The sequence below is a fragment of the Adiantum capillus-veneris genome, chromosome 26 (genome assembly GCF_014529385.1).
Source record: "Adiantum capillus-veneris isolate H3 chromosome 26, ASM1452938v2, whole genome shotgun sequence".
Taxonomy (NCBI): domain Eukaryota; kingdom Viridiplantae; phylum Streptophyta; class Polypodiopsida; order Polypodiales; family Pteridaceae; genus Adiantum; species Adiantum capillus-veneris.
The window spans coordinates 61272384-61289241 of NC_140956.1; the positions used below are offsets into that span (position 1 = coordinate 61272384).

At 43.7% G+C, this 16858-nt stretch overlaps 1 protein-coding gene across 1 annotated transcript; it reads left to right on the top strand.

Moving 5' to 3' along the window:
- Positions 1 to 12879: 12879 nt before the first annotated feature.
- LOC147423548 (uncharacterized) lies at positions 12880 to 16077 on the top strand. Its single transcript, XM_086501942.1, has 5 exons — positions 12880 to 13941; positions 14122 to 14242; positions 14501 to 14620; positions 14730 to 14960; positions 15163 to 16077. The coding sequence occupies exons 1-5, from the start codon at positions 13214 to 13216 to the stop codon at positions 15562 to 15564; spliced, it is 1602 nt and encodes a 533-aa protein (XP_086358068.1). The 5' UTR covers positions 12880 to 13213; the 3' UTR covers positions 15565 to 16077.
- The last annotated feature ends 781 nt before the right edge of the window (positions 16078 to 16858 follow it).

Sequence of the window (16858 nt, forward strand, 5' to 3'; positions counted from 1 at the left end):
ATGTTGTCAAACCATTCCCTTGTGTTTATTTGAAACCTACCTCTATTCATACATAAAAGCACTATGTTTGTGAGTACAAAGAAATTACTAAGCCCCCTAGATTTTGGAACATTTTGCCAAAGTTTTCCCTGTTTTTTGATTATTTTCCCAAAAAAAACGTATGTCGAATCACCCATGTGTTAGGAAATATGACGTAGCTAAATAGATATTTGAGTAGATTACTTAATGGAGAGAGATAGATTTCACACACAAGAGATTATAGAGTAGAGAGAGAGAGAGTACACACGATATACGTGGTTCACCCAATGCGGGCTACGTCCACGGGAAAGCAGCCACTCAATGGCTTTAGTACTTCAAAACAAGAAGTAGTTTACAAAGGGATTATACTCTTAATAGAGCTCCCGCCTTGCTTCACTCTCACCACCTCACACCCACCTTGTTGCATCAACTTCACACTATGAAATGTGTGTAGAAATGGCCTCCTTTTATAGGCGAAAAGGGATGCCCTCTCTTATGAGAGCCAGTCATGTGTAGCCGTCCTTGTGTAGATAAGTCCAAATCGGACCCTCCAATCCGCCCATGTGTGGCCGCCCTTGAGAAGACAAGTCCGCTTTTGAATTCGGCCACCGGCCAACCGGCCATTGACTACCGGCCATCGGCCAACCGACCGATCGTTTTCCGACCACTTTCTGGCCGCCGTCCGAGCCGTGAAAATTTTGGTTTTCAACGAGTGATTTTTATTTCCGGTGAGTGATTTTCCTTCACACACGATGGCTTCTCCTCATAAATGGGGGCCTTACAAATGTGCGTTTTTACCATAGAAAATTACAAGGGGTAAATCAGGCTCCATACTTAACACCATGGTGACCTCACATCGAGGGTTTTTTTCATATTACTTATTTTTCAAAAAAGCATACAACATTATGATTTTATGTATGAACTTACCCTAGCCTAGTATATTACTAATCACCGACACATAGTAATGTTTTAGTACTTCACGTGCGTGATATTAGAAACTACAAGCATCTTTGAGACAACTCATCTACCATAAGTCGATGCTTCAAACCCCATTTTTATACTCCCAAATTTGTAAATTATGGCTAAGCAAGAAGGATTCCCGAGTGCTCAAGATCAAAATTCAAGACCTCATATTTATTACATACAAAGTTGATCAAAGGCCTTAACACATAAAGATACCAATCAACTAAAGCGACGAGTAGGTGCCCAAAACGACTTTTTCATTTGTTTTATATAGAATCTAGAGAGATACTTTGTACCTTGGGAAAGGGAAAAACAAAAAGTTAAAAGACTGGGATATTTTTATCCTTAGTCTGAAGGCAAAAAACCATGGCATGGCGTGTGGAGCAGCGAGAGGGGCGATGATCTTTGGCCGAGGGGAACAGGACGAGGAGCAGTGCGTCTCTCTCTCTCTCTCTCTCTCTCTCTCTCTCTCTCTCTCTCTCTCTCTCTCTCTCTCTCTCTATGCAGCCTCGGAGGCGTGTGCTGCGGGATGTGCACAATGCTGAGAGCTCAGGCTTGGGGGATGCAGAGCTGCCTCAAATTCGGGCTATGGGAAGGGTGGTGGATCGTAGCCAGGGGGGAAAGGGGGGAAGGGGTAGGGGTGGTGGATGCAAGCCTGCGAGGGCATTGAAGAACAAGGGGGGGAGTGGCAGCTGCACAGAGGTTCTCCGTCTCTCAATCTACGCCATGCTGGCTTGCCCTGCATGAGAGGGATCCGGTGAGAAAATGCAACATGAACAATAAGCATGGATGCAGAAGACGTCACTGTGCGTGGGAACAACAGCGAGGGGGGACTTTGCCTTCGAAATTGGGAAAAGGGAAGGAATCTTTGGGATTAATTAATTAATGACTTTGAGAATGGACCCAGTAGTATAGTAGTATAGCGTAGTAGTAGAAAAAGATAGACTACTCAAGTCTTTTGATGGGGTGCCAATGCACAACTACATGTCATCTGACATTTTTGACTTATTTGCAAGCGTAAGAGGTTTAAAGATCTTGCCTAGATGCCAAGTCTGGATTCACTTAGCATGGTATACTGCTAATCATCTCACATAAAATTGTTCTCTTTAACACATTAGCTATAATCATCACACTATACAAAGGTTCAGCAAAAAATTAATACTCTTAAATGAGTTTTTATTAAACCACTCGCCCTGATTTAGCAAAAAATATTTCCCAATGCATTGTTAACACCATTTATCACTCAAAAACCCTTTTGTAAGTATAGATGAGTACAAAAACACTACAAAAAACAAATCTCCTCTCATTTACCTGGTTTGACAAAGCTCCGACCATGGATGCGATTCCAATGTAATGTTGCGAAGGTGGTCTCGGCTTTGTCGAATGCTGCCAAGAACAAGCTTTGGTTATTGCCTTGGAAATCCGAACCCCTTGGGTAGATCCCGCCAATCCAACTCCTTTAGTGACAACCCCTTGGCAAGTGGATAATTTCTCTTCCTAGAAAGGAAAGTGTGATGGTTTCCAAAATTGATCATCAACACTTATTGAGTGATTCGGTAATCACAAGCTGGGTCCAACCCTAAAAATGGTGCTTCTATAGACACTCCTAGTGCTATAGACGAAGCAAGAGATCTGTGTTAAGTATGGAGCCTGATTTACCCTTGTAATTCTCTATGGTAAAAGCGCACATTTGTAAGGCCCCCATTATGAGGAGAAGCCATCGTGCGTGAAGGAAAATCACTCACCGGAAATCAAAATTTTCACGGACAAGAATCAGGGGCAACTCCGTCCCCGAGACTTTTTTTTCGCCGGAATATTCCTTTTTGCGGAATATTATGGCCGGCCGGCGGCCGGAAAGTGGTCGGAAAACAACCGGTCGGTTGGCCGGTGGCGGGTAGTCAATGGCCGATGGCCGGTGGTCGGAAGTCAATGGCCGGTGGCCGAATTCAATGGCTGGTGGCCGAATTCAAAAGCGGACTTGTCTTCTCAAGGGCGGCCACACATGGGCGGATTGGAGGGTCCGATTTGGACTTATTCGCACAAGGGTGGCTACACATGGCTGTCTCTCATAAGAGAGGGCAGCCCTTTTGGCCTATAAAAGGAGGCCATTTCTACACACATTTCATAGTGTGAAGTTGATGCAACAAGGTGAGTGTGAGGTGGTGAGAGTGAAGCAAGGCGGGAGCTCTATCAAGGGTTTAATCCCTTTGTAAACTACTTCTTCTTTTGAAGTGCTAAAGCCATTGAGCGGCTGCTTTCCCGTGGACGTAGCCCACATTGGGTGAACCACGTATATCGTGTGTACTCTCTCTCTCTCTCTACTCTATAATCTCTTGTGTGTGAAGACTATCTCTCTCCATTAAGTAATCTACTCAAAAATCTATTTAGCTACGTCTTATTTTCTAACAACTGGTATCAGAGCAAGGTTTGCTCGTACCTAAATTATCTCAAGGAAAGGATTCCTTGAATTGAGTGGGAGTTATGGCGGAGGAAGGGAAGCTCAAGATTGAGAAGTTCAACGGCAAAAACTACCAACATTGGAAGATGCAGATTGAAGACTATCTCTACCAGAAGGACCTCTATTTGCCACTAGGCGATCTTGCGAAGAAGCCCGCAACAATGGCAGATGAAGCATGGATTGTCCTTGATCGAAAGGCACTGGGAACAATCCGGTTAAGCTTGGCGTCAATGGTGGCCTTCAATGTTTCGGAGATGAAGACCACGGAGGACTTGATGAAGTCACTTGACGACTTCTACGAGAAACCATCGGCATCCAATAAGGTATTTCTTATGAAGCGCTTGTTCAATCTAAAGATGGCAGAGAATGGTTTAGTTGCAGAACACCTAAATGACTTTAACACAAACATAAGTCAACTTCGATCAGTGAAAATCAATTTCGATGACGAAGTGCGAGCTCTTCTTATACTATCATCTCTACCGGATAGTTGGGATAGCCTTGTGATGGCTGTAAGTAATTCTATCTCTGGCACAAATACTTTTAAGTTTGATGATGTTGTGGGTGTTCTCCTAAGCGAGGAAATGCGAAGGAGAAGCACGGGAGAATCATCAAGTGCTGCACTATCAGTGGAAACAAGAGGAAGGCCTAAGGAGAGATTCAAAAACTAAAAGGGTCGTGATCGCTCAAGGCGGAGCAAGTCACGCACAAAGTCAGTTCTTGAATGTTGGAACTACGGCAAGAAGGGCCACGTCAAGAAGGATTGCTGGTCCAAGAAGAAGAAGGAGACAGAGTCTCAAGACAACAAGCCAACATCAGAGGCCAATGTGGCAGGTAAAGTAGAGCAAGATGCTCTTATTCTCTCATTAGACAATGTGTCTAATTCCTGGATAGTAGATTCCGGGGCTTCATTCCATGCGACACCACACAAGCAACATTTCCAAGACTACACCAAAGGTATGTTTGGGTATGTATACTTGGGAGATGATGAAGCTTGTGAGATTGTCGGCAAAGGTACAGTTTCTGTCAAAACTGCTAACGGAAATGAATGGAAGCTTAAAGATGTTAGGCATGTTCCTTCTCTTCGCAAAAATTTGATCTCTACAGGACAATTGGACGATGAAGGTCACAACATTGCATTCGGAAACAAACGGTGGAAGATCTCAAAGGGATCTTTGGTGGTTGCCAAAGGTGAAAAAGTCGGTACACTTTACTTGTGTACTGTTAGCACGCAACCTTCAGCTTGTGCAGCAACTACAGAAGTTGACAGTGCGGTGTGGCACTACCGACTTGGGCATATGAGTGCCAAAGGAATGCAAATCCTTCAAACAAAGAAGCTTCTACCAGGTTTGAAAGAAGTGGACTTAAAGTTCTGTGAAGATTGTGTTTATGGTAAACAAAAGAGGGTAAAATTTCAAAAATCAGGAAATGAAAGAAAAAATAAAAAACTTGAGTTGGTTCATTCTGATGTTTGGGGTCCTGCAAGTACACCATCACTTGGTGGCTCATTGTACTATGTAACATTCATAGACGATGCGACTAGAAAAACATGGGTTTATGTCATGAAGAATAAATCCGATGTATTTTCCATATTTCAAAGGTGGAAAGCCTTTGTGGAGAATGAAACAGGTACCAAGGTTAAATGCCTCAGGTCCGACAATGGAGGTGAATATTGTAGCCAAGCTTTTGAAAGCTTTTGTGCTAGCAATGGCATTCGGAGGCAAAGGACAACCCCAAGGACACCTCAACAAAATGGGATTTCGGAAAGGATGAACAGGACAATCATGGAACGAGCACGAAGCATGTGGCTATATGCAGGCCTACCGCTTGAGCTTTGGGCGGAAGCTGTAAGTACGTCTGTGTACTTAATCAATCGGTCACCCTCAACGGCATTGGATGGGGGAGTTCCAGAAGAGGCATGGACAGGTAAACCGGTGAATTATGCATTTCTCAAAGTGTTTGGGTGTGAGGCTTTCATGCACATAGATAGAAGCCTAAGATCAAAGCTAGATGCAAAGTCCAAAAAGCGTTTCTTCATTGGCTATGGAGAAGGAGACTTTGGGTATCGCCTATGGAATCGTGAAGATGGTAAAATTTTTAAGGAGTAGGGATGTAATTTTTAACGAACAAAATATGTACAAAGATTACTTGGAAAGAAAACAAACAAAAGAAACAGGTGATGAGTACATGGAGCTTCAGGACGGTGAAGACTCAAGGACTGCAAACGGTGACAATGTGCAACAACGTCAACCAAATGAGGAGCCTCAACCTATTCCCCGAAGATCTACAAGAGCAATTAGACCTCCAGAAAGGTTTGTTCCTTCCTTCAACCATCTCTTGATCTCAGATTCTGGAGAGCCGGAATCATACGAAGAAGCTATGCAACATGAATCCAAAGAAGAATGGACGAAGAGCATGCAAGTGGAGATGGACTCACTACATCGCAACCAAACATGGGAGTTGGTTGAGTTGCCTAAAGGTAAGCGGGCACTTCAAAACAAATGGGTGTACAAGCTAAAGGAAGAAGAAGGTGGGAAGAAAAGGTACAAGTCTAGGCTTGTGGTAAAAGGTTTTTCTCAAAAGAAAGGTATTGACTTCAATGAAATATTTTCTCCTGTTGTAAAAATGAACTCAATTAGGCTTGTCTTAAGCCTTGTGGCTACTCATGATCTAAATCTTGAGCAATGGATATAAATACGGCATTCCCTCACAGTGACTTAGAGGAGGAAATCTACATGCTTCAACCAAAGGGGTATGAAGTAAAAGGTAAGGAGAAAATGGTTTGCAGATTAAAGAAGAGCTTGTATGGTTTAAAGCAAGCATCAAGACAATGGTACTTGAAGTTTGATCGATGGATGTTGGATCATGGATTCACAAGATGCAACTCGGATCACTGCGTCTACACGAAGAATTTGGGAGATGGGAAATTCATCATCCTAATGTTGTATGTTGATGACATGTTGATTGCAAGTGCTAACATGCAGGACATCAAAGACCTAAAAGAGGAGCTGTCCAAATCTTTTTCAATGAAAGATTTAGGTGCTGCAAAGAGGATACTTGGTATGAAAATATCAAGGGACAGGACGAAGAAGACGATAAAGCTATCTCAAGAAGATTACATCAAGAAGGTACTAGAAAGGTTTGCAATGCAAAATGCAAAACCAAATTCTACACCTTTGGCTGGTCATTTTAAACTAACGAAGGATATGTGTCCAAAGACACAAGAGGAGATAGCCTATATGTCTAAAGTTCCATATGCTGCAGCGGTAGGTTCTCTAATGTATGCTATGGTCTGGACAAGGCCAGACATTGCACATGCAGTGGGAGTTGTGAGTAGGTTCATGGACAACCCAGGTAAAGAGCATTGGCAAGCTGTGAAGTGGATACTTAGGTATCTAAAAGGGACAATAACAAATGCTTTGTATTTTGGAGGAACTGATATTTTTCTAGAAGGGTATGCTGATGCAGATATGGCAGGTGACAAAGATACTCGAAGGAGCACTACTGGCTATGTGTTCACGGTTGGAGGCACAATAGTAAGCTGGGCTTCAAAGCTGCAGAAAGTGGTTTCACTTTCTACCACGGAAGCAGAGTATGTAGCAATGACGGAGGCAAGCAAAGAAATTTTGTGGCTTCACAGATTCTTAAAAGAGCTTGGATTCAAACAAAACAATTGTGTCTTGTACAGTGATAGCCAAAGCGCTATCCATCTTGCGAAGAACTCAGCCTTTCATTCAAGGACAAAGCACATTGAGGTGAGATATCACTTGATACGCACTCTTTTGGAAGAGGGACAGCTAAAGCTAGGAAAGGTGCATACAAGTGAAAATCCTGTAGACATGTTTACAAAGGTGGTCAACAAGGAAAAGTTGAGCTTTTGCTCATCTTCAATCGGCATTCAAGGATAAGAAGCCAGAATGGAAAGCAGTCACAGGTTTGGTTTGAAGATCAGTCTCCAAGTGGGAGATTGTTAAGTATGGAGCTTGATTTTCCCTTGTAATTTTCTGTGGTAAAAGCGCACATTTGTAAGGCCCCCATTATGAGGAGAAGCCATCGTGCGTGAAGGAAAATCACTCACCGGAAATCAAAATTTTCACGGACAAGAATCAGGGGCAACTTTAGAGGCCTCAGGGGCGGAGGCCCCCTGAGACTTTTTTTTCCGCCAGAATATTCCTTTTTACCGGAATATTATGGCCGGCCGGCGGCCGGAAAGTGGTCGGAAAACAACCAGTCGGTTGGCCGGTGGTCGGAAGTCAATGGCCGGTGGCCGAATTCAATGGCTGGTGGCCGAATTCAAAAGCGGACTTGTCTTCTCAAGGGCGGCCACACATGGGCGGATTGGAGGGTCCGATTTGGACTTATTCGCACAAGGGTGGCTACACATGGCTGTCTCTCATAAGAGAGGGCAGCCCTTTTGGCCTATAAAAGGAGGCCATTTCTACACACATTTCATAGTGTGAAGTTGATGCAACAAGGTGAGTGTGAGGTGGTGAGAGTGAAGCAAGGCGGGAGCTCTATCAAGGGTTTAATCCCTTTGTAAACTACTTCTTCTTTTGAAGTGCTAAAACCATTGAGTGGCTGCTTTCCCGTGGACGTAGCCCACATTGGGTGAACCACGTATATCGTGTGTACTCTCTCTCTCTCTCTCTCTACTCTATAATCTCTTGTGTGTGAAGACTATCTCTCTCCATTAAGTAATCTACTCAAAAATCTATTTAGCTACGTCTTATTTTCTAACAATCTGTTCAAGTGGGATTCCTAGTTCTTGCGGACAGCCATGCCATCGAAAACGCTTGCTACATCTATACACCGTTGTGTTAATGAGCCTATATGAGTTTAAGATCATTAAAAATTCAACTCAACCTTTGCACTAGAAACATAAAGTGCTAAAGTGACACCCAAAATATCATTGATAGAAAAAATCTTGCTTGTTGTCCATTAACATCGATGGGCACTCCACTGAGTAGATCTGTTTGATCTTGAGAACAATCACCCATGGAATGAAAACAATTGGCTCTTAGCCCGTTGACTCTTAGCCTTTGTGGCTCTTAGCCCTTATGCTAGTCTTAAACTAGTATTCACTCTACTGACCAATGAATACTAATTTTTGTGGCTTCATTGCCACTTTCTTGCTGAGAGTAAGAGCATCCTGGCTCATGACTACACATAGCCAAAACATGTATCAAAAGCCTACTTAGAAGAGTTTCATTATTCAGAGAGAGAGAGAGAGAGAGAGAGAGAGAGAGAGAGAGAGAGAGAGAGAGAGAGAGAGAGAGAGAGAGAGAGCATGCTGGGCTAAGGATCATTCCTTAAGTTACTGTAGTGTGTACCCTTTGCATATGCTGCTGTGCATCCTATGCCTAGTTTGTAGTTTATCCTATAAGCATACAATAGTTTGTAAGCATGCCGCTCTCTCATAGAAATGTAGCAAAAACATAAGCGACAGCTTGACCTACCTACCTTGTATGTGGTCGTGGTTGATTAGGTTGACTTCATTATGTTGCCTCACCCATGAAGGAAGTGCATTTGATTAAATCATTTTAAACATGCAATATCTTACTGTGTCCTTGACAGAGTGACTAGTGTTATAGCGGAAGTGTAAACAATGTTGAGGTAAAATTCATTTGAACTGACTGGCATGCCGCGCATGTAGAGGTGTAAGCCCTTGGCTACAATGATGGCTCAAACATGTGAGCCGATACTGTAAGTGCCTTGCATAGTTTCTACTGGCATGAATACATCACAATTCGATGTTGCCATACGTAAACTGTGAGCTTATCCCGACTTTGCCAAATTCTCACAGTTGTGTGCCAATGATGTTGATCTCAAGTCAATGGGTAGGATCTTGACACGGGTTAGAACCCTGCTTTTCGTGAATTTTGTCAAAGTACTTTGATGTGGCATGTTCGATCTTGAAATCTAGAAGAAAAATCTTGCTTGAGAGTGAATTTCAGCTTGATTTTAGTAACTGTCATAGAATCTGGCTCATAGCCATGGATTTTGAAAAACTTAGAGTGATTAGATGTACCTTGAGAACCCTCTCAACTTGGTTCATAGTGACACTTAGTGAAATAATTTGCTGACACATTGCAAAGTGCTCCACGTTCATATGTTGATAGCATATTCCCAACTTTGGAAGCCTCAATGTAATATGCCTAAATTGATGCCTTGCTTTACAATAAGTACTTTTGTGCTCATAGCCAACAAATACTTATGTCGTCATACAGATCTCATGGCAAAGAGTATCGACTTTGTCGAACATGTACAGATAATTAACTGGTCTAATTGTACACATTATTGAGAAGTAGAAAAACACTTGCAACTTATGTATGTCGTATTTTTGTTGTGCTTGACCATATAGGATTATCTCAATCGGCTGAAGCTCGAAAAAAAATTTGCCTAGGAAACATATTCTAGCAAAAATGCAAATCCAGAACGCGAAATAGAGAAACTCTTGTCGGTGTCTCAAACTGGAATAAATGGTCGGTCATACCGAGCATCTTTACACCCTTCATCAAGTCTAGCAACAGGCCGTGCTGATCTTCTTGAGATGCTAGAATATTAACGATTTGCCATTCCTTTGCATTAAAATTTAACGACTGATGAGCGTGTTTTGTCGAGGTACTCGGGAGAAGCCATGCTTCGGATCGAGGCGGTTTGTACTCAAGCCGTGCTTGATTTGGGTTTGCAAACTAATCATTGGTCCTTTGCCAACAATGTATGCAACAAAATTTTAATACTTATGGTAGCTATCACAAGCTGTGCTTGTGCTTAAAGTGATTAAAGTGCACTCACCTCTAATGCATGACAGGGCTATGTAGCATGTTTTGAAAAAATTGTCAAAGAAACTAAAAATCTATGCATACCTTATTAATCACTTGACTCGACTTGCCGTGCTGTTGATCTCTTGCATGTTGCATGACCATGCATGGCAAGCTTTTCGTATCCTTGCAGATGTGCCCTGCAGAATCTCGAGCCTTGCTTGAGTACATAAGATCTTGTTGTAGTCTTAACCATGGTCCCTACCATGGTGGTTTGTAGCCTTGTTGATTGCAGCCTTGCTTGGTTTGTGTACCTTTAACAAGCCTTGCTTGCACACAAAATACCAAGTGTTGAAATGCAATTTCCAACATCGAAATCAAATTCCCTTTCCCTTCCATTGCATGCGGCTGTGAGGGCCTTCACAACCCTCGCATGGCTCCTTGCTCTAGCTGAGCTTGACTTCACCGCCATGAAAATTTCTGCATACCTTGCATAATCGTTGCATGCAAGTTTTCATGGTCTTTTGCAGATGATCAAGGTGATGTCTCTCCATGAACAAGAGTCAAGGTGATCCTTCCATGTTCACTGAACATGACATGCAAACATTCACAGCAATTGGATATCCTCATGTGCTTCTGCTGCTACAAAACTGCGGGAAAATTGAACTGGAGGACTCTCAAGAACCGGGTCGGCAACCTGTCCTACTTCACGGGGTGTGCATGCACCCAAAGCAAAATTTAGATGGTCACTTTGGACCTTGTACGCTCGTCGATGTGAACACTAAGCTTCACAAGCCAATATGGCGAGCAAATCAAACTGCACAGAGGAAGGAGGGGAAGATAGCTCGTGACCTACAACCTTGATGGTCACGTTGCAATGTCAAGATTTGATCCCAGCTGCAGCACGACCGCGTGAATATGCTCTGCAATCAATTTGGTGCAGGTGGCTCTACTCCTCTTCTAAGCGACCGTTCTCACACATTCTCAGCAGTGAGGAAAACTGCCATAACTACGGGTTGTGTGTGTGTGTGTGAGAGAGAGAGAGAGAGAGAGAGAGAGAGAGAGAGAGAGAGAGAGAGAGAGAGAGAGAGAGAGAGAGAGAGAGAGAGAGAGAGAGAGAGAGAGAGAGAGAGCCTCATGAAAAGCTCTCCACGCTTCTCCCCTCCTCCATGGCTGCCCTTCACCCTTGAGCTCTTATACCAATGTAAGACCAGAGGGGAGACATCAGACATGCGAATAACCACCCAACCACACTATATATAGGCCACTGGCCCTCTGGCTCTTAGCCATATATAGACCCTTGTACTGCATGTGTGTCAGACACTTTACCCCGGTCGTGCCCGCCTATCCTACCCTTGGCATGACATCAATTATAACATGGCTCCACACATCGGAGTATGCATCGTCATGCTCACATCTACCCTTAAGGGAGGCTAAAAACATCACTTTGTATCATTGTGAACAAAAAAGAGCTAGTCTCTCTTTCTCTTTGAGGTTGCACATCATGCATTTGTTGATGACTTCACCTACTCTTTCATGTCAAGAAAGACCCTACGTTAATGTAGCCGGGGGAGGCAACCCCCACAAAAAATGTAGCAGTCACCTCTAGAACTTTTCTTGTTCCCCTAAGTGGCAAAAGTTGTCAACTTGTTAGCAACAAGTTATTCATGAACGTGGGGCGGAGCAAAAGCATAGCCTCATGTACAACAAGGTTAAAGAGGGTCTACACTTTTCTATCAAATCATATCACAAATTTATGACTTAGAAAGTTATACAACAAAGTGAGCCGCTACTTGTTTTGCCTCACTTAAACAATGAAGCCTACCAATTGCGGGTTGCGAACTCGCCTCAATGTGAATTGCCTCTTATAGAGCCCCTGGTTACGCCTTTAGAGGGCCTTGGGGGGGGGGGGGTGTGCTCTAACATGAGTCATTAGCCTCGTCACTATCACTATTAGTACTAGATTTGCCGTGATGGCTTCTTATCTTTTACGTGCACGTGGGAAGCAAGGTTGAGCAAATATATCCCCCTAGTTTAGCATTCGTCCACATGGTTAGGGACAAGATTGAAATGAAGTAGCGGCGCCTTCATTCAAAGGGCTTGGCTATAAAAGCTTGGCTTTGGATATCGGCTTGGTAAAAGCTGGCAACGTGCACTTCCGAAAGTGGGGTAGGAGTAGTGGCAACGTGGGCTGGGAGTCAAATGGGCCGGCTAAATCTGGCAGGGCCCGCTTCATTTAGCGTGAAATGCAGATCGCGAGAGCGGCCGCTTGATAGGAGGGTGACGTGGCAAAACTATGTGGTGAATTTTCGACCTGGCGGTGACATGGCAAAATGCTATGAGGTGGATGCCTACGCGGCAAGTAAAGCGTGGCGTGCCGTATGACGCGGACAAATCGAGACGCCTAGGTGGCGGCGTTACTTGACCTTGCTGGCGTGCGACGTGGACATGTGGTTAATGAGGGTGCTGACGTGGACAGACGTGAACTCATTAAAAATCATATTTTGGGTTTTTGACCTTTTATTTATTTTTATGTTTTTATAATTTCAGCTTTTTCTCGAGTCTCACTCTCACTCACTGGCTGTCGTTTCTCGTTTTCACTTTGTCAGGTCGCTTCTCATCTATATATAATCTCTCTCCTCCTCCTCTCTCCTCTCTCTTCGGTGCGTGTTTTCTCTCTCTACTCGCTCCCTCCCTCCCTCTAGAAATTCAATTCAAAGCAACCATCGGCATCACCACAACAGGCGCCTCTTCTTCTTCTTTACATTCCCCATCTCTTCACCTCCTCTGCTCTCTCTCTCTCTCTCTCTCTCTCTCTCTCTCTCTCTGTCTCTGTGCGCGCACCCCCATAGCCTCTTCTGTCTCGAGCGCCGACGGAATAAAAATAAAGAAGCGCAGAGAATAGAAAATAGGCGGCCCTACACACACATACACAAGCTGCGCAGTCCACCGATCTTGCTATCGCGAGCATACCCCCACCTCTCTCTCACACACATACAGATTCGTACACTCTCTCATGACAGAAGTACTCATCTCTTCCAAGGATATCATGCATGGAGCAGCAAGAGCTATGGACTTCTCAAGTACTTCCGAAGCAGGGGCCTCTGCATCAGGGGCTGGAGATGACCCCTTCTTCATGCGCGCACACATCGGTCAGGCAGTAGTAGCAGGGGAGAACATCTACATGCTACACACACATGAACCCTCAAAGAAAAAGCCAGGGGCAGGCCATCAACACACAGGAACCCAACAATGCAACACAAGAAAAGTGCATGTAAGAAGATTGGACCTCTCCAGCTCGAATGCAAGCACCTCAGGAGCAGGGGATGAAGAAGAACTTTGTGCTCAAAGCTCGACCCGAGAAGCCAAAATGGGTGTGTGCACACGGCGTTTGGTGAGAAATGCAGAAGAGGACCCTGGCCTGCGGAGCCTGATATATAGAGCAGGGCCAGGGCATGCATATGTAGAACAGAGCAATAGTTCAGAGAACGGCTCCAATGTGGGTGGACTTGGTACAGATGAAAATGAAGTGCATGCACAGCTCTCTTTGCTAGCATTACTGCTTGCCGCGTTCCGACGCTCAGGCCTTACATGTCAGTCTCCACAGGATGAGATCAAGATGGACATTGGTTGGCCGACCAATGTTCAGCATGTGACTCATGTGACATTCGACAGATTCAATGGCTTCCTTGGCTTGCCTGTTGAATTTGAGCTGGAAGTACCGCGTCGAGTGCCGAGTGCCAGGTATATCTATTTCTCTATATCGTTAGTAGTGTGCCTTTATTTTTGCAGGCCTTGATCTGCATACTTACACTATTTTGTACAAAGCATCAATTTGTGCTATTGATACAGATTACAGTTTACTTTTTCCATTTATCAGACAGCTAAAGCTCTTTTTCGTGCTTTTTTTTTTTGGGTTTGCAGTGCTAGTGTTTTTGGAGTTTCAGCAGAGTCAATGCAGTGCTCTTATGATGGACATGGCAATAGTGTTCCAACAATACTTTTGCTAATGCAAGAGAGGCTGTATGACCAAGGGGGTCTCAAGGTACATAATTCACATGATATCTGAAGCTTGTGCTTATGGTTGCATGCGAGTCTATATGATGCATGCGATCTCGCTTGCAGTTATCTATGTCACATGTATGTATCCATTGATAGGGAAATGCACTACCGTGTGTGTGCAAAAATGAACAGTTTTCACACGTTTATGTGCATTTTGCCATGTTTAGTTTGCCATCTTCTCGCAGACTTGCGGCGCATTTTTGTAATCGGTTTCTCATGGACCCACTTCCATTTTGCACAGGCTGAAGGTATTTTTCGGATCAATCCTGAAAACAGTCAAGAAGAACATGTTCGAGATCAGCTGAACAAGGGCAATGTTCCATTAAACATCGATGTGCATTGTCTGGCCGGTCTCATTAAGGTATCTTAATGTGTGTGTGTAATTATAGGACACTTATGACATGCAGGAATTGAGCTGCCTAGAGCTACCAAGATACCATTTTGACAAGAAATCAATATTGTTTTGTCAGGCCTGGCTTCGTGAACTGCCTCATGGCGTGCTGGATTCGCTTCCTCCTGATCAATTACTTCAATGCACTACAGAAGATGACTGCCTTGGGTTGGTTAAGATGTTGCCTCCAACCCAGGGTGCGTTGTTGGATTGGGTGGTGAATTTGATGGCTGATGTAGTACAAGAAGAAGATGCAAATAAGATGAATGCGCGCAATGTTGCCATGGTGTTTGCACCAAATATGACCCAGGTAAGTGCGTAAATGCAGGGTTTTCTTCCTTTTTGTGTGGTAAATGTTCTACCCAAGGCATTTTTCTGTGTCGTGTATTTGCCTTTTGCCTCTTATCAATAACCTTGATTATGATTCATAATAAGAGAGATTATGAGTAGTTATATGCAATCGGTGAGCATGACAATGGACACTCTTGACACCATGGTCTTTTGATCTACAGATGTCGGACCCATTGACTGCATTGATGCATGCAGTGCAAGTGATGAACTTTCTCAAGACTCTCATTTTGAAAACCTTGCAAGACCGACAAGTGTCTTCAACTGGATGCAAACCTGTGCCTACTTTGGGTCTCGGTCTACCAAACATAAGCTGGCAAGAAAGAGTTATATCCAATGGAAAGCTTAACCAGGAGGACAAAGCCATCGACAAACTCACACACGAAAATGTGGCAGCGCCATCAAGGAATGTTATTGAGAGGAAAGGCAGTATGGATCATCAAGACAAGTGCTCTGTCAATGTGGAAGAGAGGTTTTTTAGAGGGTTCAGTGGCCGGGATACAACAGATGATCTCATAAGCAACGGTAGGCTTGCAATGTCAAGTGTACATGCCTCTGTTTTCTAGGAAGTGTAGAGGTTTCTGTGCTGGCGCTAGTAGGTGAGGGGCCCATGACGCATGTGGAAAAGTAAGAGTGATGCCGTTGAAGTGGAAAAGTAAAGAAAGAGTGATGCTGTTGAAGTGGAGCTTGTGTTCGTAGGAGGAGAGGGTCCCATGTAGATGGTGATGGCCTCCAATATTGTCACTAAGTAGATGGCATATTGGACGAGGAGCTCCAATGTCGACGACGAGCGACCAGCAGGGAGATGCATGAAACCTTCATATTGATTTAGTTCAACTAACTTCTTCTGTTGAACACATACATATATTTGATCAGCTCTTAGAACTCCATTACGTTTGAGAGGCGTACAATGTGGGTATGAGGTTCATTAGGTTAACAGGCGCTCGTGCAATGTGGGTATGTCCGCAATGTGGATATATGTTGGTTTTGGCTGGTCTTGCCCCTTCCACACAGCCAAATTTGTACATGTGTATGATATGGTTATGACAACAGATTTTAATTCTTTGTTGGGTCTCTTGTGTGTCTTTGCATAGCTGCTTTTGTTGACGGTATCAATTAATTAACGAATGTATTAATGACTATTCTCACAATAAATGAATGTATTAATGATATGATATGCTGGAATTTTGTGTGTGTTTGTGTGAGTGAGAGGGTATAGAGAGCATGGGAGGTAAAGCCTAAAGCAGTCCGTGAACAGGGTTGTTCAAAATGGCTTTCACGGCAGAGGGCTTTTTGTATTGTGCACACGCCATCATTCTCAAGTTTAAAGCATTAGGTACCTGCCGTTAAGGGTTGACGACCGCGTCTTGAGTTCAAAACCTGTCAAATTTTCAAATATATCTTAGAGTCTCTTTACGCACCAAAGACCTCCTTTCGTACGTCTCTAGAGTACAAGGTCTTGAGCTCGAAACTTGTCCATACATCATTTTGGTCTCTTGGTATTATTTAAACAAGGGCCTTTCACTTCGATTGGAGAGAGAGAGGAGAGAGGGGAAGAGGGGGGGGGGGGGGGGGGACTATAGATTAAAGAGAGAAAATTAAAACATACCTTTGATAATTTGAAACGTATTCCGTTGGACATGGGCTGAAACACCCTCGGCATACACCCTCCTTTTTTGTTGAAAGGCAGTGCCGACAAAAGGCCTTCAAAAAAAAGGAAAAAAATACCATTATACGTGTATGGGTTTTCTATATACTACATATGGGGCTACGTCGCGTACATTAATTAATTAGTGGTTTGGATTCCTTGGAATCTACAAACTTGCAAGGCAAAAAAGCATCATCCCCATCGTCTCCATC